Consider the following 23,013-nt stretch of genomic DNA (forward strand, 5'->3'; position numbering starts at 1 on the left):
AAGTTTAATAATATATAAATAAATTTATTTTTGTAGGTTTTATAAAATAAAGTAAATTAATTTTAATGAATGAATAGAAATAAGCTTAATAAAATAAAACAAATTTATTGATAGATAAATAAATAAATAATTTAATTTAATCAATTAAATTTTAAATTGTCAATATTATTGTTTGATTTAGTTGTTGAGCCTTTATTTTTATCAAATAATTTAACAGGAGAAAAGCTAGTGAGAGTTTAACTTTTTTAGGATTTGCTTTTGATGAAATTAATTTCATATTCAATTTAATCTTATTCTTGCTTATCTTATTCTCTATTATGAAAAAAGTTGGTATGTCTAAAATCTAAATTAGCACTTTACTGCTTTTTAAGGTTTATGTTGATATTTTGCTATTAATTTTTTTACTACTATTAATCAATTAAATGTTCAACTTAACCTATTTTGTTTTCTATTTAGAGTTTATTATTACTTTGATAATTATCTTTTTCTTCATTATCTAAATCAATTATTGATTATAAATCTTAGTTAGATTCTAATCCCCGTTGAGTTAACTTGAACTTACTTGATTTACTTTGCTTATCGTGAACTTATTCCACTCTAGGAGACTCAATCATTCCTATTTTAAGTATACTATCCTACAAATTTAAATTATAATTTAAATTATTGCCCAACTTGTTAGAAGAATCATGATTTTAAAATAATTTATTATGAGAAAAGGGTTCGTTTAATGAATAAATATGAGAATCTTATCTTATTCTTGTAGAAGCTTCAGAGCTATCTATTTCATTAATGTTATTCAAGTTCTACTTAAAGTCAAAAACTGGCTTGAAGGGTTAAATAAATGTTTCAGGAGAATTTTAATTAACTGTAGCATATGTATCTTAATAAACATGCTCATGTCCTCTCATAATTTTAGCCAGGTGAGCAGACTTAGGTTCGTTATTGTAATAATTTTAATTTGCTGGATTAACAAAAGTACTTGCCTTTTCTTTTTTTCTTTAAACATCATTTTCTGATTTCTTATTTTAATCTTAATTTTAAGATTTATTAAAGTACATTTCTAGGGTTTAAATTGTGTCTTTTGTTAGTTTTACTGTTGCATGTTTTTTATTAATGCGAACATCTCTTTAGTGCTGAGGTGATTCTGCTTGTTTTAATGATTGAAGACTAAGAGTATGGAAATATATTGGTTTTTTTTCTACTTTTAAGTTTATTATATCTTTCTTGACCAAATCAGCTGAAAATACATCTCCATCATAAGTTTTATCTTTCTTGCAATTCTCTTATTCATTATGTTTTAGTTCATCTTACTGATTATCTTTGGGTAATTTACTTTTTTCTTAATCAATGTCAGATTTATTCAATTTTTTGCTATCGATAGTAGCTACAGAACCTAGTGACTAGTCAAGAGGATAATACTTTATCGTTTTAAGCTTCCATTCTTTAAGGGCTGCCTCAGTGATTGGTGTTCTGCAATAAGGGCAATTTTAATTTTTATACAACCAAGGATCGAAACATGCAATATGAAAAATATGATCGCATATTGTTAATCTACACTCATCTTCGTATTCAAAATTGCATAAGCAAATACCACATTCCCCATTTCCTAAAATATTTTCACATCTCTCCTACACTTTTCTACACATTTCTTCTTATTCTTATCTTCTTTTTTCCTCTTCTTCTGGGCTCCTTGGTTGAGATGGTACAGCCTGCTCTTACTAACATTCTTTAAGAATTTCATCTCTTCTCTTTTTCACAGCTTTAAAAATATGCTTGAAAGTATACTTCGGAATATGAGATTCAACAATTTCGGGATTTAATTTCTCAAGATTCCTACGATTTAAAAGAGCTCTTTAGCTTTGCTCATCCTAATATCTTTTGACAAGAGCCTTGACTAAGCAAAGGATAGCAATAAAGAACAAAATAGCGAACCCCATCATAAGATAGAAAACCCAGGAAGGCAAATCAAATAAATTCATGTACTAGAGTTGATACTTTTAATAAGATTGATCATCATAAAAAGCAAATTCAACATTAAAATCTTGATATCCGTTATTAAAAAGGTTAATATAAAAGACGATTTCATATGTCTAGTTATTAATATTTTAACTTGCTATTGAGCTTTACTAAACAACAGATGAAATATATTCTTTGGTTAAAGATTCATCTAAAGTACTACTTGAATTTCTTACCTAAGAATTATCAAATCCAATTATTGGATAAGAAGCATCTTCTTAATTAGATTTAAATCTAATCTATTGGGAATAAAGCAAGCTAAAATTTTACTAAAGTAATGTTTATTATTAAATCATTACAATATGATAATTAGCGTTTAATTTAGTAGGGACATTAACCTATACTCTTATGAATTTCCATCTCTTACTAGAAAATGTAAACTGGTACTAGTTATTTACTAAAATTAAAATAATTAATATTAATCTTGAAAATTTTTATTATTTTTTACAAAAAATCAACTTTTTTTCAAGTGAAATTAATTTTAAAAATCTTTCGTTAATTTTTTTGTTTTGTTATTTTAGAAAAAGTTTTTGGATAAAAAAAATATTTTTAATATTTTGTATAAAGAAAAACTGTTTTATTTTTAAATAGTAATTCATAAAATATGTATAAATTAATTTAAAATTTACTTTGGTATATTTAATAATTTAGCTGACAGTACTATCCGATATAATAATTAGGACAAGTTTGGCACACATTTTATAGGTTAAAAGATGGCTCGCTCAAAGAATTACAAGTAGCTCCATTGCAAACTTCTGGGCAAAGACCGTCTTTTTTAATGAAATTAGCATTAAATTATGTTTCAATAGGAACAAGCCTTGAAAAGTTAATTTGTTTTAATTCATCAATAAAGATAGGATTTATATAAACTTGTTTAATTGCTGGATCTAATTCTACTAATACCGTTTGATCAAGTTAAAGCAAACAATTTTAAAAGTCTATTGAACTAAGCTAATCTATTGAATAAATAGATTGCTAATCTATTATTGATACTTTATCTTTAGTAACTAAAAAGCATAAAAAGGTGTCTTTCGATTAATTAAGTTGTATGAAATTGTTTGTAAATGTTAATTCTAAAAACTATTATCCTTTACTTGAAGATATATCTATTTAATAAGGAATATTTTAATCTTAAGAAAAAAAGGTGTTTTGACCTTATCCAAATATACAACAAATCATTAATAAAAGTATTAAAAATGTAGGCGCAAGATTACTACTACCTCTTCTTACCATCATTAAAAAACTTATTTTTTATATCTTCTATGATTAAAACTAATTTCCTTTAATTTTGCTTAAATTCTTTTTATTTTTTTTGTAGATAATTAAAAATTTGATGATATAACATTGAAATTATAATTTTTTATTACTTTTGTTTACTTTTAAAAAAGGCGAGTTTTTAATTCCTACAATTAATGATTAAAAAAAGTCAATGTATACAAACATACATATATTAGGCAAATAAATAATAAATTAGTTACCCATGAAATGATTGTAAGCACTTCTAAAATTTATTATTTTTATTAAGTCTATTAATTATTCCATCAATCTGTCTATCAAAATAAAATATGATGAAGATAATACATAATTTTTGTGGTTTAAAAACAATAGTTGAGTTTTACTTTTTTTTTCTTCAATTAAGATAGACTATTTTATAAGTTTTATTCAAAATAATAAATTTTACTATCTTCACATTATTCCATAAATTATTCAGCTAGTTATTCTTATTTTTCAAAAATATCAATTTAAAAAAAAAGTTAAATAGTAAATTTTTGATTGTAAAAATATTTTATCCATATTATCATTAAATAATTTAATTTTAATTAAAGGATATTTCCAAATTAAGATTATTCACATTTTAAATAGATTTAATTTTAGATTCTAAAATATAGATTTGCATTTATGATAAAAGTATTAACCTATAAAATAAAATTTACAGTTTTTAAAATTATATTAATTTATTCAAAAAAATTTAGATGTGTGAAAAAGGCAGAGTTTACTACATCAATTTTCTTTGTAGTATTATTTATATATCTATATTTATGAATTAATGATATAATTAAAATATATATATAATTTTTATTTTATAATTTTAAAAAAATTTTTATTTTTTCTTTTAAAACTAACATTTGTAAGTAGAGTTAGAAGCCATATTTAGTTATATATAATAATGAATAAAATATAAATCAAAATATAGATGAGGGTATTAAACATTTTGAAACTATTAAAATGACTAAAATAATAATAACATTAATTAAAATTTTAAATGTTTTATTGTTTTATATTGAGTTATTTTACTCTTTTAATAACATTTGTTAGGAATTTAATAAATTTTACTCTTCTCTTAAAAGAATTTAAAACTAAACTTAAATTTTAGGTTGTATATCTATTTTTTTTAATTCTAATTCCTTTATTTCTTTTTCAGATTCTTATAAAAGTAAATTTTCTAGCTATTCCTATTATTCTATCTCTTACGCTTTTCTGCTATTCTCTTTAATTAATAGCTTTTTATGCTCCTATTGATTCTACTTAAGTATTTGTTCTTCTAGTAATTTTAGATCATGTTTTAACTTACTTATTTTTTCAGCCTCTTTTCTGTTTATGTTAGACAGTTTTACATATTCCTGCAAACATAATTATTCTTCCTCACTTTTTTATATTTAAATTTAATTTAGCTCGTCTCTTTATTCCGTATATTATTCAAATAAATCTTATAGGACATCTTTATGTGATTTTTCTAGGTTCTGCATTCTTTCTAGAACAAAGTCATATTGAATTTGAGTTATATTTTCAATTTATTAGTTTTTAAATTCTTCTATTTCAGATCTTTGTTTTTATATATAGATTAGATGATCCTACAGTTTTTTAGCCATTTCTTCTACAGCGTTTGAATTCTAGATCTTCTATTTTGAACAATAATTTAAATCTTTGACTTTTTGTACTAATTCATAATACTACTGCAACTTTTACTATAATTAGCTATCATTTTTAATGGCTTATTCAAGTCTTTCTTCTAACTAATTTTATAACATTCTGATTTCGTGTCCTTATTCTATTTGAATCTACATCAAGTGATTCTACTACAAATAACTTCTTTATTTCATATCAAATACTTAAAATGGTGTTTTTTAAAAGCAGTTAAATATCTTAATCTTGGTTATTTAAAAGTAATTCTTTTTTTTAGCTGTTATAGCAGTGTTTAATAAAATGAGTTTTTATATTTTTAGTTATTTTTATGAAAAATTAAACTATTAATTATGCAGAAATATCTATTTTAATATAAATTTAAATTATTAGCGCTCTTTTTTTTAGAGATATAAATAAATAAATATATTCGTTAATAAAAATTATTATTAATTATTTATTTATTTTTTCATTTAATATTTAATATTTATAATATAAAATTTAAATACTTTTTTTAGTTTTTAAAAAAAATAATTAAATAAAAATTATTTTTATTGGTCATCAAAATAATTTATAAAGATTTTATCAAAATAAATTAAATAAAAATCAATCTGGTTATTTTCAGAGGAATAACTAAGACTTACAACTAGTTTTAAGGAAATTGATGATTTTAAAAATTTAATTGCTTCAAAAATGTATTTTTGTAAAGTTTCATTCTGTTATTAGTAGTGATTGATATATATCTTTTGCACACTTTATTTATTTTGACAATTTAGATTTCTTGTTAATTTCAATAAACGAATAATTAATGTATTTTTTAAATTGAATGGTTGTAAACACAAATATTAATCAAAATTAAAATTATTTAAGACATGGGAAATTCAAATAAAAGTAAGGTTAGATCAATATCCAATCCACATTTAGGAGAGGATTAGCAAAAATTAGAATAACAATAACCTATTGAAAAGTAAGATTAAGATAGCTAAGATCTAAAATACACTTAGGTTAAATAAATAACTCAGTAAAGCTAATAGAATTCATCTTAGAAACCCGTTAAAAAATATGTAAATGTTTTAATCAAATTTTAATTTCTATTTTAGTTTCAAATTTATTAGGAAAATTCAACTTAAAAATCTCATAGAGAAAAAAGATTAAGCAGTGAACACGATTAAAGAAGCGGCAAAAATCATAGATATGGAGATAATAGGTAGTCTTAAGATAGTCCTCCTAATAAACCTATCAAAACATGCTAAAATGTAGGGAGTGGAGGAAAGAAAAGAAAAAGTTTGGAAGATATCATGATCAGTGAAATTTAAAAACTGAAGAAATATTAGCCTTAAAAACACACACAAAGCAATTAAGTTCAAAGTTTGCTGAATTATAAAAATAGATTATAGAATCAAATAAGCGCTAGCTAAAATAATTATGAGAGTATTGTGAAATCAAATCAATCATCATTGTTAATGAATCATCTTATTACACATAGCAGGAGTATTTCACCTTAACTTAAAAATAAATAAAAATCAATAAGTCCTGATAGTAGTATACTAAGCAAGTCTAAAATTTTTATCCCCTAAGTGATTTAGGTAAATGACTCTGAGCTAAAGCAATTAGAAGGATTGGAGGTAATCAGCTCTTTAAAATTAATGCAATGTAAAAATAATAAAAAAGATATCTAAAACTAAGATAAAAATCATCTCTTTAGATCTCAAACAAATCCTAGAAAGAGAAATAATTGGGAAATGATCACAAAAAACTTTAGTGCAACAAATAGAAATTATAAATTTTAATCTTTTAATAATCAAACCTACATAGTAAATTCTTCAAAATAGAATTCTAGCCATGGATTTAGTAATCTCATATCTCCAGAAATGCGACCAAAGAAAAATAGTGATTTAGTTATTTATAATTAAAATAATGTGCTGCCACAACTAAACGAATAAAATAAGATAAATTAATAGAATGAAAATATACCTAAACACACTCCTAGGAGGATAGAAGAATTATTTTCTATATATGAAGGAGGTAGAAGGAAGATATCACAGGATAAAAATAAAGAGAAATAGAATTAATTGATGCAAATTACTTCCTATTTAGACAAAAAGTATTAAACAAACTCCAAAAAAAAAGCTGAGCTCGAAAAGATAGAACCTTACATTAGATCAAAATCTCAAAGTAATAACAATACAACTGTATCTCCTCGCCAGCCAGCTTCTACTAAAGTTAAAAAGGATATACTAATGCCTATGTTTATAGTATAATCTCCTTAGTAGCAATAAGAAGAAGATGATTTTGAAAAGTGTTGTAAACCAAGTTCATTTATATAAACAAAATAATCTTACTAAAGAACTTAATCAACTAAAAATCCAGGCTAAATAAAAAATAAAATGCTAAGAACGTAGCTAAATAGCAGTACAATAAGATCAAACTCAAGCACTCATAAAGAGAACATAAAAAATCTTTCTAAATTAAGGTATAATAAGCCTTACTAAATAGAATTTGATCAGCAATAATATGATATTCTGAACAAATCAAATGTAAATAGTAAAAAGAACAATCATATAAAATTTAATGAGTATTTAAAAGAGTGTTAGCTATAGCAATAAGAGTAATAAAACAATACATTTTACTCAAAGAAAAGCCAATCATTTTATGATGAAGCTTTGGATTAGTCTAAGATATTATTAACTAATTAAGAAAATTCTACCTTTTATATGAGCAAAGCTAAAAATTAAAATTAATAAATAGATGGCTAGCTTGATAGTGAAATACCATAAAATGAAGAAAACAAAACAACAAAGGAATTAAATTCTAATCAAAGAGAGCTTATTTCTGAAAGCAGAGAGTAAGACAATAATCTTTAATCTTTTATAGATTAAAGTTCATAATATGGATTTTAAGAAACTAATAGTTATCATTTAAATATTGGATATGAAAGAATGAAAATAAGGAAATACTAAAATAATTCTTAGGTTGGTATCTTATCTAATATGGATATTCAAAAAATATATATGAAAAATCCTCTTCTTGATGTTTACACTTCAACTCTAAAATAAAATTAAAAGTTAAATTAAAATATTCAAAAAAATAATTTGTATATATAAAATAACTCCTGCTTGATTAACAACTCTATGAGTACTTCAAATGGACAATTTATAAAATTTGTACCATAAAATTAATAAACAATTATAGATAACAAAGAATATTAAAAGTAGTAACTAATAAAGACATATCAACCAAAAAAATAAAAGCAAAATAGATAATAGATATGACTACACTATAAAAAAGATATCAAAATTAAATTAAACATTTAAAATCATTTATTAGATCAATTTAAAAATCGGTATTTAATATTCAAAATAAAAAAAAATAAAAAATAAACTTTTATTAGTGAATTATTTCATTATTTTACTTTTTATTTTGTAGATATGTTTTCTTTTCATTTTTTGTAATTATTTTATTAAAATTCTTACTGCTAGTTTAATTAATAAACATTTTATTTTTTTTAATATAATTCAATATTTTTTATTCATTACTTAAAATAAATAAATTTTATGTGAATTCTAAGAAGATCATCTTATAAATTTAGCTTTGGGTCAGTAGTTATGTATTTTTTTTTTTGCTTTCTTTTAATTTTACTAATAAGCTAATTTTCTTTTCAAAAACAAATAATTCAAAACTAAACATTTAAAATAATTTATTAGATCAATTTAAAAATTGGTATTAAATATTCAAAATCTATTAAAAAAATAATAATTTCCTATTAAATAATTATTTCACTATTTTATTTTTTATTTTGTATAAATGTTTTCTTTTCATTTCTTGTAAAAATTTTATTAAAATTCTTACTGCTCAGTTTAATTGATAAATATTTTATTTTTCTTAATTTAATTTGATATTTTTTATTCATTATTTAAAATAAATAAATATATGTGAATTCTAAGATGAGATCATCTTATAATTTTAGTCTTGGATTAGTAGCTATGTCTTTTTTTTGCTTTCTTTTAATTTTGATCATTAAACTAATTTTCTTTTTCGAAAATAAATAATTCAGAGCTTAAAAATGGCTAAATATTTATTGATAGAGGTAGATACCAAAAATATTCCTAACAATAGTTAATAAAATCAAATATTAAAAAAAATAAAAATAAAATAGAAAATATTAATATATATGAATATGCTTTTATTCAAAAAATATTACAGAAATAAATATTTTTAGATATTTTCATGTTTTTTTAATATTTATTTAATATATTTGATGTTTGGTTATAAAATTAATGTAAAGTAATTATAACTTTTTCATAATTTTAGTTTTGAATTTATAATTACATTTTCTTTGCCTTCTTATTCAGTATTTTTTTATAATTATTATTGCTCTTAATTTTAATCATTAAATTTATTTTCTTTATTTTACTGTAACTTATTTTATTCTTCTATTTCCTTCATGTGATCTTCTAAATCACTCATTTTTTATTTTTAAATAGCTTCTTCAAAATTTATTAAAGAAGCACTGATTCTTCTCTAATTTGCTCCACTAAGTTTTTTTAGAACTTAATCTATAGATTCTTTGATTTAAAAGCAATTAATATCTACTCCCATTTCTTCATTTAGGTAAATAGAATATTTATAATATTACTCAACAGAGTGAGAATAAATGTCCTCATCAATTTTATCAATTTTCTTTTATTTATTGAATTTTTATGAAGATAAATCAATGTAGTTATAATAGCTTTAGATACTTTCTAAAGTATTGATAATATTTTAATGCTATAATTATTTTTGGATCATGTCTCTATAATAATTTTTTACATAGAATTTATAATATTTTAGGGATCTTTCAAACTCTTTTTTTTCAATATTATAATGTATGACATCAATCATCATTTAATCGAATTAATTTAAAACTTAAGGTTTTAAAAGCTAAAATAGCTTTAAGTTTTAATTGCTCACAAGCTTAGAAAGATTATGAACAACTTCCATTGATTTTTAATAATTCTACTCACCCTATCTAAAAATTGTCCATAAGTAACTAGAAATAGTCACAGATTTATTGATTAACTCTTTTTCTTTACTTTTATCACTTTCTGTTTCTTTCTTCAATTTTTCTAAATTCGAATTTAGCTTTTCAGTGAATATCAATGCTTCTTAATAATTTTCTATTTAAATATTGCTTATTATATACTAATGAATAAAGTTCTCCAAATCTTCTTATTAAATATCTTCATTTTTTAATTAGTAATACATATTTTTCATTTTGATCAATTGTGATTCAGCTTTTTTTTTGTCCTTTATCAAAATTAAATCATTTAGGAGACTTGTTCTAATTGAAAGAATTTTAAAGAAATCCTAGTTTTTATCCTCTTCTAGTTCTTGTAAAAGAAGTGTTTTTACTTTACAAATAAATACTGGATCTTTCATGGTTCCCAAAATAATATCGCTTCCTGATTTTACTTTCTAGATATCTTTTTCACCATATTAACCAAACTTATTGACAATTTTTTCAAAAAAATACATTTTTCTCTCATCTTCAACCAAATATATCAAATTATATCTTACTTTCCATTTAAATAAAAAATTACTATAGTTATATTATTGGTTATTAGTAATACTATTATATCTTAATATTCTATTAGTGTTGAAGTTATCGCTTTTAAGAATTAATTATTATTTGTTGTAAAATATTTTAGATTTGACTAATGATTAAATTGATTTAATCATGATTATTTTATTTATCTCTACTTTTGTTTTTAATTAAAAAATAAGTCTTTCTTAAAACTAATATAGAATTTTGTCCCTAAGTTAATATTTATCTTGGGCAAATATTTTCTAGAAAATTGTGCTAAAAACGTTTAAATTTTAAAGCAATTAAATTAATTTAATCCAAAATCAATTTATTAAATTCAATTTTGATTTTCAAATTATTTGATAATATATTTTTTTTATAAAATTTAAATTTTATACCAATAAATTAACCAGAAGACAGAGATATTTATTTGATTTTTGATTTGAAAATATACTTCGATACATAAAATAGGTAAAATATAATTGATATATTTACTATGTGTGGTGATATTTATCTAGTCAATTCCTATATCTAATTCCATAAATTACTCAATTAGTTAAGTGTGATATTATATTAAAAGTAAAATAATAACAAATTGTATATTTGTCCGTATTTATTTATTAATAATTAATTGATAAAATATTTTTGAATATTTATGAAATTTAAATTTTTGATACATTTTAGATCTCAAAAATAATTTGTAATTTAAAATAAATAAATAAGAAATAATTGATTTAATTGACAGATAAGCAAACAAATAAAAATTGAATTAAAAATATTATTTAAAGTACTTGAAATTAATTAATAAGTAGATTTTATTACATCATTCATATATTTGAATTCATTAAGTAAAGGCTTTTATTTCTTTACTCTATTTTTAAAATTAATTAAAATATTTGATAATATATGAAGTAAAATTCTTAATAAACATAAATATAATAAGTAAAATATAGTGATTGATATATAAACTGTATGTAGCAACATTTATACTTATTGAATAAATCAAGATATCGAATTTATAAATTACTCAATTAAGTTTAATATAAAAATAAAATTAATATTAATTAATTATTAAAATATTTTTTTATTAAAGATAAGTAAATTAAACTCAGCTTATATTTTCTAAATATTTCATACATACTTAAGAGACCATGCTATTGTTAACTACTGCTCATAGTAATCAGTAATGTGCCTTAGTACATAGAATATTTCTCCCATTTCAAAATGTTGCCTAAGGAATGGAATTTTCTTAATCATTTTTATAAAAGATTTAGTAATTTTTATGGAGTTTTTTGTTGATATTTAAAACATTTCTAAGTTAAATGTCATATCATGAGTAGATATTAGAGTTCTTATGTACGTTCTTTTAAATGGATTTACAATTTTTGTGTGCATAAATTAAATGTTTTGAGGATTAATAAACCTAATATTTTTTTTATTATATTTTTTAGGGATGTTATTAACTTTGAATCTGTTTAAATCTTCCTTTTTAATTCTCTTCTATTCAGATTTGTCATATAACATTTCAAGGAAATTAGAATTACATATTTTGTATAGGATAAATTGAGCAAGATTGCAAAAATCTGCATAGTTAATATTTGAATAAATATAATTAGCTTAATACTTAAAGTAACCTTCAGCAATAAACACATTTGTTATTTCTCTGCAATTTAAATAAATATCTTAGAATGTAGCTTAATTTAAATTCATATGAGAAATAGTAAAGTTGAATGCACTTGTTGCTGCATATTGAATGTATTCTATGGGGTAGAAGTAATCAATCCCTGTAAAATTTTTAACGAATGTCATACTTCTATTTGGATTTTCTCTTACTTTTCTAAATGTTTATTCTTTATTATCTTTTGTGCTATCTTTCTTAGAACTTTAGTTGTTTTTCAGTTACTCTTCTTTTATTCCTTCTTGTATAGCTTCTTATTTCTTTTTGGCTTTTTAATTTAATTACTACTCGATATGTTGAGTCACAATATTTTTAAAGTTGATTTCAAAATTCTAATTCTATCCACCATTATTTTACATTTATATTTACATATTTTTTTGCTACAAAACTTCTAGCAAGTCAATACTTATTTCGAAAAAGTTCTCGCTGGTCTATTTAGTAAAAATGATGTTAATTTATTATAAATTAAATTGAATTTTAAGACTACCTTATCAACTCTGAGATATTTAGAAATGAGAATTTCTTTTAGATTGATTCCTTCTCCTCCTAAATCTAATTATAAGCATGTTAATCTCAAATTTGAGTAATTAATGATATTTTCCCATATTTTAAGTTCATAATATCTATCATTTTTTTCTTATTTTAACTTAAAGTGTTGTTATTGCTTTCTTAATCTTATATTTTTGCTCATATCAAACTGCTTTATTGTATCTATAAAAGACTGATCTTGGATTAAAGTCATATTTTTTAATCTTTCTATTCTATTTATTTTATCATTTCTTTTGGGTTTCAAATACTCTACAATACTCTTAACACTATTTATAATTTTAACAGACTTCAAATGTTTATGTACGATATCTCTCAAATTTTTCTTTTTTTAAATAACATTTTCTTTTTATTCCTCTTTTTCTTTAATTTTTTAGGAGCTACTTATCGATTTTTAAGATGTTTCTTTTATTTCTCCGCTTCTGCTTTCAGTTTGATTTTCTTATGTTGTTTGGATTTTTTCCATCTTACTTCTTATTAAATTCTAAGACTAATCATGCTCTTTTTCTTTAAATTATTCTTCAAACACTATATGATTGCTTGTTCTTGTTTAATGGGATTGTTTTTTCTCTTATTATTCTAAACTAGAATTAGATGGAATTATATATGGTAAGTTATTAATGCTACGATTTTTAACTTTTTCATTTTCTTCATTAAATGAATTATTAATATTAATATCGTTACGCTAAACATACAATGCTCTTTCTGATCCAATATTATTTAGTGATCCATGTGACCCATTGAATATTCCTGAAAGCTACCTTTTCTTAAGTGGGATTTATCTTTCAGTTTATATATAACTCCTTAAGTAATCCTAAAACCCTCCGGTTTTAATTCCGATACCTAAAATAAGAAATAAATAAATAAATTCACAAAAAAATATTGATATGAAAGGTTTTATAAGGCAATTACTTTTAGATGTCATATCATATTAGCTGTCGACAGTAGGTTCATTTTGAATAATTGATTTTTTCTAATTTTTATGAGTGCTTGATTTCATTTTCATTTTATCACTTTTATTTTTAACAGTTTCAGCTGCTTTTTTTTGAACAAAAAATTTAGATAAAATAACATTATTTCCTTAAGGTGACTACTAGTATTCATTTTTATATGAATTAGGAGATATCTCACTTCTTTTAGTAGGTGAAGGAGATCTACTGCTAAATGGTGATTTTTGAAAAACATAACTCATATTTCTACGTTCATTAGCAGGATTATTGGCATTACTTGCTTATATAATAGAATATTTTTTGAGATCATGTTTACTTAAATGTAGAGTGCCTCTTTTTTTATTTAGAAAAACAGGGCTTTAAATAAATGTTTCATTTTATTATTATATTTATGAGCTATCCGATAGCCCTTTTAAGTTAAGACGCTTTTAAAAATCCAGGTAAGATTGAAATATATCTTGGTATTCATTTTCATGACTAAGCCATAGTATTTGATTGCTAATAGTCTTTTTTAGGAACTTCGAGCTAGACTAGAATAAATCACTTGAATCTAAGTGACACTAAAGATACCTACAATTTCTAGGAAAGTAAAACTTAATGAGCCAATTTTGCTAAAGTAAATCCCTAAAGACGCTAACAAGGATGTATTCATTTTAAAAAACTTTAGAGATTGAAAAAATAAACCTGTATCTAACAATATCTTCATTTAGAAAATTTTGGGTTTATTTTTCTGCCACTTTTTAATCAAAATTTAGTTTTATCATACTATTTCTAAATATTCTTAATTAATTTAAGTGGTTGTTCCATTAAAACATCTCTTCATCTCCCTGTACAGAACTATTAAAAGCTGCTTCTGATGCCTCTTCGAAGTTTTGATTATTTTACAAACTCTTTTTATTTAGGATTAGTAAAAAATTATTAAAATATTATTTCTTTCAGTTTAAATTTAATTTTAATAAACAATAATATTACTCTCAGTCTTTAGTTGTTTCTTGAATATATCCCACTTAATTTCTTACCTTCATAGACTTATGTTTTAAAAAGTCTTTTCGAAGTGCTTGGTGTGTTTATTTAAAATAAGTAAGTTGTTTAGGAATAGTGAAAAACAGGTAACCTCCCAATTTAAGTATTTATAAAAACGCTCTTTTTCAGGATTGATTTGAAAGTAGACATTACTATAGAGCTTGCCATTTTAGAAGAAACTATTCGGACACTATTCTGAGGGTCTAATATAGATAAATCTTGTAAGCTTAATATTGTTTTATACATAATAGTTTTGGAGAGAAGTGGCATAACATTAATAGATAATAAAATTGAGTATTTTGATGAAGATATATCTAAATTAGAAGTAAAGCTGAAACCTACAACAAGACTTCTTCCTATATTCTAATTATTTATTTATTTATTTATTAAATGATATAGAATTTAAATTAAACTTACTTTCAAGCCATATGCAAAGGTTTATTTAATATTTGAGTATTGTGAAAGAAATTCTTTTGTTTGAAGATTTAAGTGGTACTACACAGAACTATTGTTAGACAAAATTAATTATTATGTTCCATACTCTGAAGGTTTCCTGGGAAAAAAGCGAAAACTAGTAAGAGATCTAAAGTCTTTCTAAACCATGTTTTAAAGCATATATCTTAGCATAGTTTTAGTATTTTAAATAGGCTTTTGCTCCTCATATCTTAGATTGACAGCATAGCTTAAAATATTAATAATAATATTTTGTTGTTTGTTGGTAATTTAGTCAAATGTGAGTTCAAGCTTTGGCAAGAAATTGTTAATTTTAAAATTTATTTTTCCAAGCTCATTTACATATATCAAAAATCTTCCAAACAATCCATATACTTACCAATCCATTTGATAATCAGCCTTTCTAAGTTATCTATAAAGTTTATCTAAAACTTATTCTTTTTTTAAAAATATATTTTTACATTTAAATTTAAATGCTAAATTCAGATGAAATATAAAAAAAAATAATTAAATGTAAGCAAAAGCAAATTAAGTTAAAGAAATCTTTGTTTTTAATAATGAACTGAAAATATAAAAAAGTTTTTACCTTGCTTATAAATATTATTAAGCTGAATGTTTTAGTCGTTTTGATAAAAACTACCTTACAAGTTATTGGTAGAAACAAATGAAGAATCTAAGCTAATATTGTTAATCGAAATATTTGGCTAGGCAAGGATGTTATTTTAAATGTCTTAAATTAATTTTATGTTTTTGATAATCCTTTTTCTGTGCTTTTCTAATTATTTTACTTCATTTTTAACGTTTTTGGTAATATTTAAGAACTTATTATTATTGAGTAAGTTTGAATAGTTGTTAGATAATTGTGTTAATTATTTCCTAGAAATAGGATTTGCTGAGAATGTAGGATTCTGTTTATCAACATCTTCGAAATTATTTGTCCCAAATTAATACTAAAGACTTTCATCTAAGTTACTAGCTTGATCTATTAAATTGGTATTTGTAAAAGAGTTGTTTAAAGAAAGCATTTGTTGCTAAGTATTAATTTATTATTAGCTTTACATTTCGATTTCTCCTTCCTATAGGGCATTCTATTTTAAAACATTGTTTTATTAACTGATGTTTTAGAAAATAGCATCCACATCAACATTTCTGCGATTTATGAAATCTTTTTCATACACTTCGTTAAATAGCTTTTCAAATAGCTTTTCATAAATTGTAGGCTCAATCTACTACTTGATTTTTTCAGAAAATATACGAGGTAGATCTTGATAAATGAGAGAAGGATCCATGTGTAATTAGCTAAATTCATCAAATTTTGCAGTTTAGAATGCTACTTTTTACTGCTTTGTTTAAGTTGTTTAACTGCTTTTCATAGAATAGTAGCCTTGTCGTTATCTTTAGTTATTTGTAGATAGCATTATAAAAATTTTTTCTTCAATAAAAGGCATTAATTTTCTTTTAAAATTTTTTTGTATTTAACCAGTCAATAATAATTAGGTTATTGAAGTAAGAATCTCATCTCTCGGAAAGATGCCAATTAATGTTTCTATAGGAAGCTCTAATGGAATAATTTTTTCTTGACTATCTACGTTAACTGCATCTACTAAAATAATGAATGGAAGTTCTTTAATTTTACAGTACTTATCTATAGTTGAAACCAAATTAATGTCTTTAATTTTATTGTGGCTTAAGTAGATATGAATATAGAAATAAGAGTTAAATAAATATTGCTTTTTTATCAGAGTACCAATATAAGACTTTTATTGTAATCTTTTACTCAAAAAGCATATTACATCATCTCTTTTTTATACTAATAACTCACTCAATTTAATTTTTAACTCCTACTCTTTTTTATTATGATTTTATTAATTTTTAATCCAATAACTTAAAAAAATTTTGTCTCTCTTTGTTAAAACTAGCGATTAGTCCAATAAGCTTACACTTCTCTAAGAGTGTGATGTATTAACTTTTGATTCATCTTCTTTTTTGTGCAATATTATGCGAATAGACGTTCCTTGCTCAACATTATCACAAACATAAGGTATTATGCCTATTCGATTTAAAATTAATTTTTAATAGTGTTTTATAAAAGTAAATTGATAAAATAAGTATTTTACATTATCTAGCTGACATTCTACTTATTTTTTTCTACAAATTAAATATTTCATGAATTGTCTTTTAAGCCTAGATGAAATTAATGTCTTCTTATTCTATTTTTCTAATCAGTTATTTACCAGATATCCTATAACTGTGCTCGTAGCAACTTAAAAAGTAATTATTCAAAAGATTTTTAATTGAGCCAATACTTTTGATATCTTTTTCATTCAAATACTTATATTCTTCTTTATCTAAATTACAAAAATAATTCATCTTGTATTTTGTTCTCATGAAATATGTTGATTATCTTTTCAGAACTCGTGCTTGACCATCTTTAGTAAATTAAATATTTTCGCTTTATGAGTGCCCTTTTAATTTTTTTTAGGCGAGACTCTAGCTTCCTATATTAGTTCGAGCTATTTTTTCTTTCCAATCGTGCAAATCATTTAATGTTTAGTCATGATCTTCTAATTTTTGTAAATTTTGATCTGTTATCAAATATTATCCTTCATGAATTGTTTTATCATTAATCATCTCTTCCAACCCTTAAAAAGCTAGCTGCTTTTTTATTGATTCCAAAACCAGAGGCCATATTGTGTATTGATCCATTAAGTTTTTCACATTAGAGTTCCCAATAAAATTAAAATCGATTTTCATAGAATCATTAATATTATATCCCAAAAATGTTAAAAAATATGTAAAAGTTTTATCTGGATTAGGAGTTGCCTATATTTTTAATAAAAATAAATACTTAAGAACACAATAATACATCAATCAAAGCATTCCTTACTTTCAATTAGATTTTTATTTTGTCTATTTTGAATGGGTGATAAAATGTGAATTCAAACGATGGATGATTTTTCTCAAGGTTGACTTTTTTTTTAAAATAATGAAAATTTATTTATTTTTATTATAATTCCATTTAATTTGAAAAAATGAAAAAATAATTATTTTATTAAATAAAAAATGTAAAATGAATTTTATAAAAGGTTTTAGCTCAAAATAATAAATTATTTCTTAATAATAAATAAATATAATTTACCCTGCTTATTGTCTTCATCTATAATCTAAAACATTGTTTTTTAGTCTTCATTCATGATAAATTAGATTTAGCTTTAGGAAAGAGCTTTTTGCTTTCTTATTTTAATTTTTCCTCTAGCCATTTAAGATTAAATTTCTGCAAAGCTGGGTTACTTGAAAGTTTTTTGCTTTTTTTGGTTTATATCTTCGTCACTTAAATCTTCTAGTGAATCTTAACCAGAAAATTTATTTTTTTTCATATTTTCAAATTATTTTAAAATATTTTCTGAAGCAAAAGCATCGTTGTCACTGTTTTCTTGAAAGATCATGCTTATAGGTTTCTTCTTAGTCTTTTTGTGGGTTAACTCACTCGAACTCTTTTTTGGATTATATTTTTTGTTATTATATAAGTTTAATAATAAATTTAGTTTAAATAAAAACAAATGATTCGTTTACTTAACTCAATACTTCATCTTCATCATCTTCTAAAATATCTACTTTATCAAGGTATTCGCTTTAATTATTTGAATATTTTGATTATTCAATTTAATATAGAACATCTTAGCTTTCTTCAGTATCCATCAATTCTTTAAGCCCTCCATCATCTCTCTTCTATTTTCTACTAATATCCTACATTTCTAAAAACTTCTCTTCACCTACTATTGAGTCTATTAATCAAAATAATTTTATGCAAATAACTAAAATAAAATAAAATAAAACCTTAATTAGATAGCTACTAATGAGAAATCTCATTTTTAGATTAGTTTTAAAAGTGCGTTGATATTTTTATACTATCATCTTTGATGCTTTACTATTTTTTTAGATTTTCTAAACCGATGGATTAGCTGTTTTTTAATTTCCTTTCATTTTATACTTAGCCTTAAGCTTCTTAGGCTTTTAGCCTTTCTCTTTCTTATTCAAGTTCCATACAAATACCTTTTTGCTTGTCAAGCAAGTACTTGTTAAAGGATTCTTCTATTTTGTCAATATCCGTTTTAGTGATTTCTTCCTCTATTTTTGATTGCTAATTTAATATTTCTCTTCTAATATTTTATTATAACTTTTCAACTTCATCTTATTCAAGGTGCTTTGGAGTTGCTCTTTTTTTTTAAACAACTTCTTTAACGAAATTCTTTTAATTCTCGGGAACTAAACCAATAGTTTGGGATTTTTAAATTAATTATTGTAAAATTCTTTCTTTTTCGACATTCTTGAGGGCATATTAAATAAATGGGAAAGGAGTATGAATATCTGAAGGATTTGCATATTAATTTTCCATTATAATTTAACTTTATCCAATTATTTAATCTATTAAATTTAATGTCGATTTTGGTTTTTTCATTTTTTGACTTATGCTTTCTTCGTATTTTGTTGAACTTGCTGATGACAAATCCCACTTAGGCCTAGCATTCATAATTGAGTTAGCTTGGTCTGGTACAAAAATTAATTAGAAAAATTTGATATTTACAATAAATTTTACCTATTCCTATGATATTGGAAAGCTTTTTTTAGTTCTTTCCTGTGGCAGACTTATATACCCTTGAATCATTAGTTCTTTCAGTTGAAAAAGAACTCATTTCTGGTGAATGGATATTACTTAAGCTATTCTTTTATTATTTATACCCAATATTTCCATTGTAGTCTTATATGAATTCCATAGAAGTAACAGGAGAATTTTACTTAATTTATTTTTTACTACTTGAACTATTGATTTAATTGATTATTGATTACTTTGAGGCCGAACCATTTTACTATTTGATATTACTGAACTTTTATTCTTATGATGTTTTCATAAAATTTTGGTAATTGTATATGTTCATTTTGTTCATTGAAATAGAATTTTTATTTTAAGGAGATAGAATAGAGATATTTGACTTTTATACATTTTTATTAGATTGAGGAGAAATTTAAGCACTCTAACTATAATATGGATTTTAATTTTGATTCTTTATTTAAATTTAAAGTGGAATAGCCAATTGATGTTAAAAGACTGGCTATAGTTTTTGTTATTCATTCATTTATTAATTTTAAGTATTTTAAAATAAGTTGTTTTAAGTTTTACCTCCAGAGTGTAATTAAGCTGACTAAACTCTATGATGGTGATGGCCTTTCAAGCTGGTCATGCTCTTTATTTTTTTATCTTAACTTAAATTATGCTGACTTAATTTCTCTTAAGAGTTGATTTGTTAGCTAGATTTATAATTATTAGTCTTAGGTTGCTATTATTATTGAAGATTCATTGAAAGTTAAGTACTTGAGAAATGTTAGGCATCGGAAAATTGCATACTTTTTGCTTTCTTATGATGAGATACTATTTTAATTTAAAATTATTAAGATTGCTAACTTTATTCCATGATTTATTCGCTTGGTTATTTAGATTATTATTGTTATGTTTCTTTATAGATAGGAACTAGATTCTATTTGAATCTTTCTTTTACCTCTTTTCCTAGCGATTACTCAATTTCAAGTCTTTACTTGTCTTGTATTTAATCTTCTAAATTATAATCAGAGAATAATTTAGCACCTCCTTTGAGCTTTTTAAACAAATTTATTCTTTCTACTAAAATATCTTTTTATATGATCATATTATTTTAAAAATTCAAGGATCTTATTTTCTCATATTTTTTATCTTCCTATTGCTAATCAGTAAAGCGATCCATAAAACTTTAATTATCATGAGGGAGAGTGATACTTAATTCTGAAAGATTATTACCTAAATTTTCTATATCTTCGTCATCAATCTCATAAGGACCTTCTCTCTACTTGATGTTACCGGGAGAGTTTTTTTAAGCTTCGATATTGGCCAAATATTATTTAATATTAGTGTTCCCTACTAAAATTGATTATCTAGCCATTGATCTTCTTGCAGCTAAGTTAGGATTTGGCGACTGAATTTCCAAATTTGCAGGTGACTATAAAATAGATTTTTTTTTAGACATTAAATTTGATACAGTTTACAAAAGCATGCTTTTTACTTGAGGTTTAATTTGCTTTGAGAAAGAATTATTTAATTATGAATTATTTTATGAAGGAACTTGTAAAGTAAATGGATTTTCTTTCTTTTGAGTAGGAGATTAATTGGCTAAACTACCACCTCTAGAAAGACTTTAGGTTGTTCCTCTTGATAAACTTTATTTTGAATTTTAATGAAAGACTGGAGTATTAGTTTAAATATTATTGCTTTGCATTGCATTTTTAAACCATTTCTCATTGTTTTTCTGGCTGATCAAAAATGCAATTTTCTTTTTTTAGCTTGAGTTTGATTGTTACTAAAACTTATTTGATTTTTATGAAACTTCTAAAGCAAGTTTCTAAAAATTAAGTTAGGAGTCCTTTCTTTAAAATTGTTTATCATTAGTTACTGAACCTAGCTCAGAATCTGTGTTTTTTGTCTGGCCTCCATTTTTTATGATTGTAGCTCTTTGCTTTTCATATTGTTTTTTGAATTTCTCAAAAATTTCTTATTTTTACTGAGCATTGAGAAAAGCATCACTATCTATTTTGAGTATAATTTATTCAAGCTATATAGATTCTTTGAGACACTTAGTCATTTCAAATATTGCCTTAGATAGTAATATTTCACAGTCATAAATGATTATTTAAAGCTTCATTTTTTTCTCTGGGTTAGAAAAAAATACTTCTAAAAAGAAATCTGATTAAATCATAATTGTGCTAAGCTTTATAGCTTTTCTAAATAAAATTGCACTTCCTTTAAAATCTTCAGTCTAGTATCTACACATACCAAAAATAATAAGGATAGATTAAATTATAATCCATCCATAATGCTAAAAACTCATCATTTCTTTGATGAACATTTAATAATCATCAAAGAGAGCCATTATTTCTGGTAAATTCTATTTTCTGATACCAAGTCTTATCTTAAAAAGCAAAACAACTAAATCTAAAATTAAAATTTCAGTTTTGATTTCTTCATCAGTAACTTATTCTCTATATTCTAAGAATTTGTTTAAGCTTTTTTCTAACTTTCTTATATAATTTTCATCTGTTTTCATTAGTTACAGTTACAATTGTTACTCCTTTTTTGTTTATTATAAATACCTATTTTCTGGAAATTTATTATCTAACTCAAGGTGAATTTCTAAGTATTTAACTGCAAAAAGTCCCTTGCATATTTTCCATCTTTACTTCAAATATTCTTAAAAGTTTTCTTCCTTTTAAAATAAATAGTTAAAATTTTTGGTTTGATTCTTATTAAATAAAAACACTATTTGTTTTTAAAATAGGAAAATTAAGTTTTTAATTAAATAAACATCATATTATAATCTAGTAATTAAATATTGATATTTATAGATTTTTGGCTAAGAAAGAGGGTTTAAAACTAAAAAAAAAATATACAAATCAAAATATAGGAAATTGAATCGTGTAAAACGCCACGCTGAGCTGGGATAAAAATAAGTAAAAAAAAAAATAAATGGATGTTTTACTTTATCTACTATAGTATTGGCTTATTCTAAAATATCTTTTTTTTATTACTTAAGCTTCTAAGCGTTATCAATATCTCTAAAATAAAATCCATAATCCATCAGACATTTGAATTTATTTAGCTAAAAAATACTTATTTCATGTATTTTACAATAAAATCTAAGCAATTTAGAGTCCTAATCCATATTTCTTTTTAAAGCAATATTTAAAATTTATTTTTAAGTACGATTAGCTTCTTATATCTGGATTTAATAACAATTTATTTGTTTATATATAATCTAAATCTTATTATTCCAAACAGATTTTAACTATTTCTAAATCAA

At 22.9% G+C, this 23,013-nt stretch overlaps 5 protein-coding genes across 5 annotated transcripts; 1 reads left to right on the forward strand and 4 right to left on the reverse strand. All coding sequences in view use genetic code 6, as the record gives it.

Moving 5' to 3' along the window:
* Positions 1–140: 140 nt before the first annotated feature.
* Positions 141–3,333, reverse strand: TTHERM_00051910 (RING finger protein; the record flags this gene model as incomplete). The annotated part of the gene is made up of 2 exons (XM_001014888.2): positions 2,646–3,333; positions 141–2,413 (listed from the first exon to the last, which is right to left on the reverse strand). The coding sequence occupies exons 1-2, from the start codon at positions 3,250–3,252 to the stop codon at positions 141–143; spliced, it is 2,880 nt and encodes a 959-aa protein (XP_001014888.2). The 5' UTR covers positions 3,253–3,333.
* A 1,101-nt stretch (positions 3,334–4,434) lies between these two features.
* On the reverse strand, positions 4,435–5,081 carry TTHERM_00051920 (hypothetical protein; the record flags this gene model as incomplete). Its single annotated transcript, XM_001014889.2, has 2 exons — positions 4,435–4,529; positions 4,589–5,081. 2 exons carry the CDS (start codon positions 5,079–5,081, stop codon positions 4,435–4,437), a joined length of 588 nt encoding a protein of 195 aa, XP_001014889.2.
* A 672-nt stretch (positions 5,082–5,753) lies between these two features.
* On the forward strand, positions 5,754–8,189 carry TTHERM_00051930 (hypothetical protein; the record flags this gene model as incomplete). The annotated part of the gene is made up of 2 exons (XM_001014890.2): positions 5,754–5,981; positions 6,033–8,189. Exons 1-2 carry the CDS (start codon positions 5,790–5,792, stop codon positions 8,187–8,189), a joined length of 2,349 nt encoding a protein of 782 aa, XP_001014890.2. The 5' UTR covers positions 5,754–5,789.
* A 1,027-nt stretch (positions 8,190–9,216) lies between these two features.
* TTHERM_00051940 (hypothetical protein) lies at positions 9,217–10,635 on the reverse strand (the record flags this gene model as incomplete). Its single annotated transcript, XM_001014891.2, has 1 exon — positions 9,217–10,635. One exon carries the CDS (start codon positions 10,633–10,635, stop codon positions 9,217–9,219), a length of 1,419 nt encoding a protein of 472 aa, XP_001014891.2.
* A 976-nt stretch (positions 10,636–11,611) lies between these two features.
* On the reverse strand, positions 11,612–22,791 carry TTHERM_00051949 (hypothetical protein; the record flags this gene model as incomplete). Its single annotated transcript, XM_001471278.2, has 13 exons — positions 11,612–12,589; positions 12,646–13,547; positions 13,617–14,544; positions 14,627–15,040; positions 15,095–15,567; positions 15,717–17,180; positions 17,248–17,953; positions 18,018–18,100; positions 18,270–18,624; positions 18,704–18,915; positions 18,968–19,678; positions 19,728–22,419; positions 22,693–22,791. The coding sequence occupies 13 exons, from the start codon at positions 22,789–22,791 to the stop codon at positions 11,612–11,614; spliced, it is 10,017 nt and encodes a 3,338-aa protein (XP_001471328.2).
* Between the last annotated feature and the right edge of the window lie 222 nt (positions 22,792–23,013).

This window comes from Tetrahymena thermophila, assembly GCF_000189635.1.
Source record: "Tetrahymena thermophila SB210 genomic scaffold scf_8254659, whole genome shotgun sequence".
Classification (NCBI taxonomy): Eukaryota; Ciliophora; class Oligohymenophorea; order Hymenostomatida; family Tetrahymenidae; genus Tetrahymena; species Tetrahymena thermophila.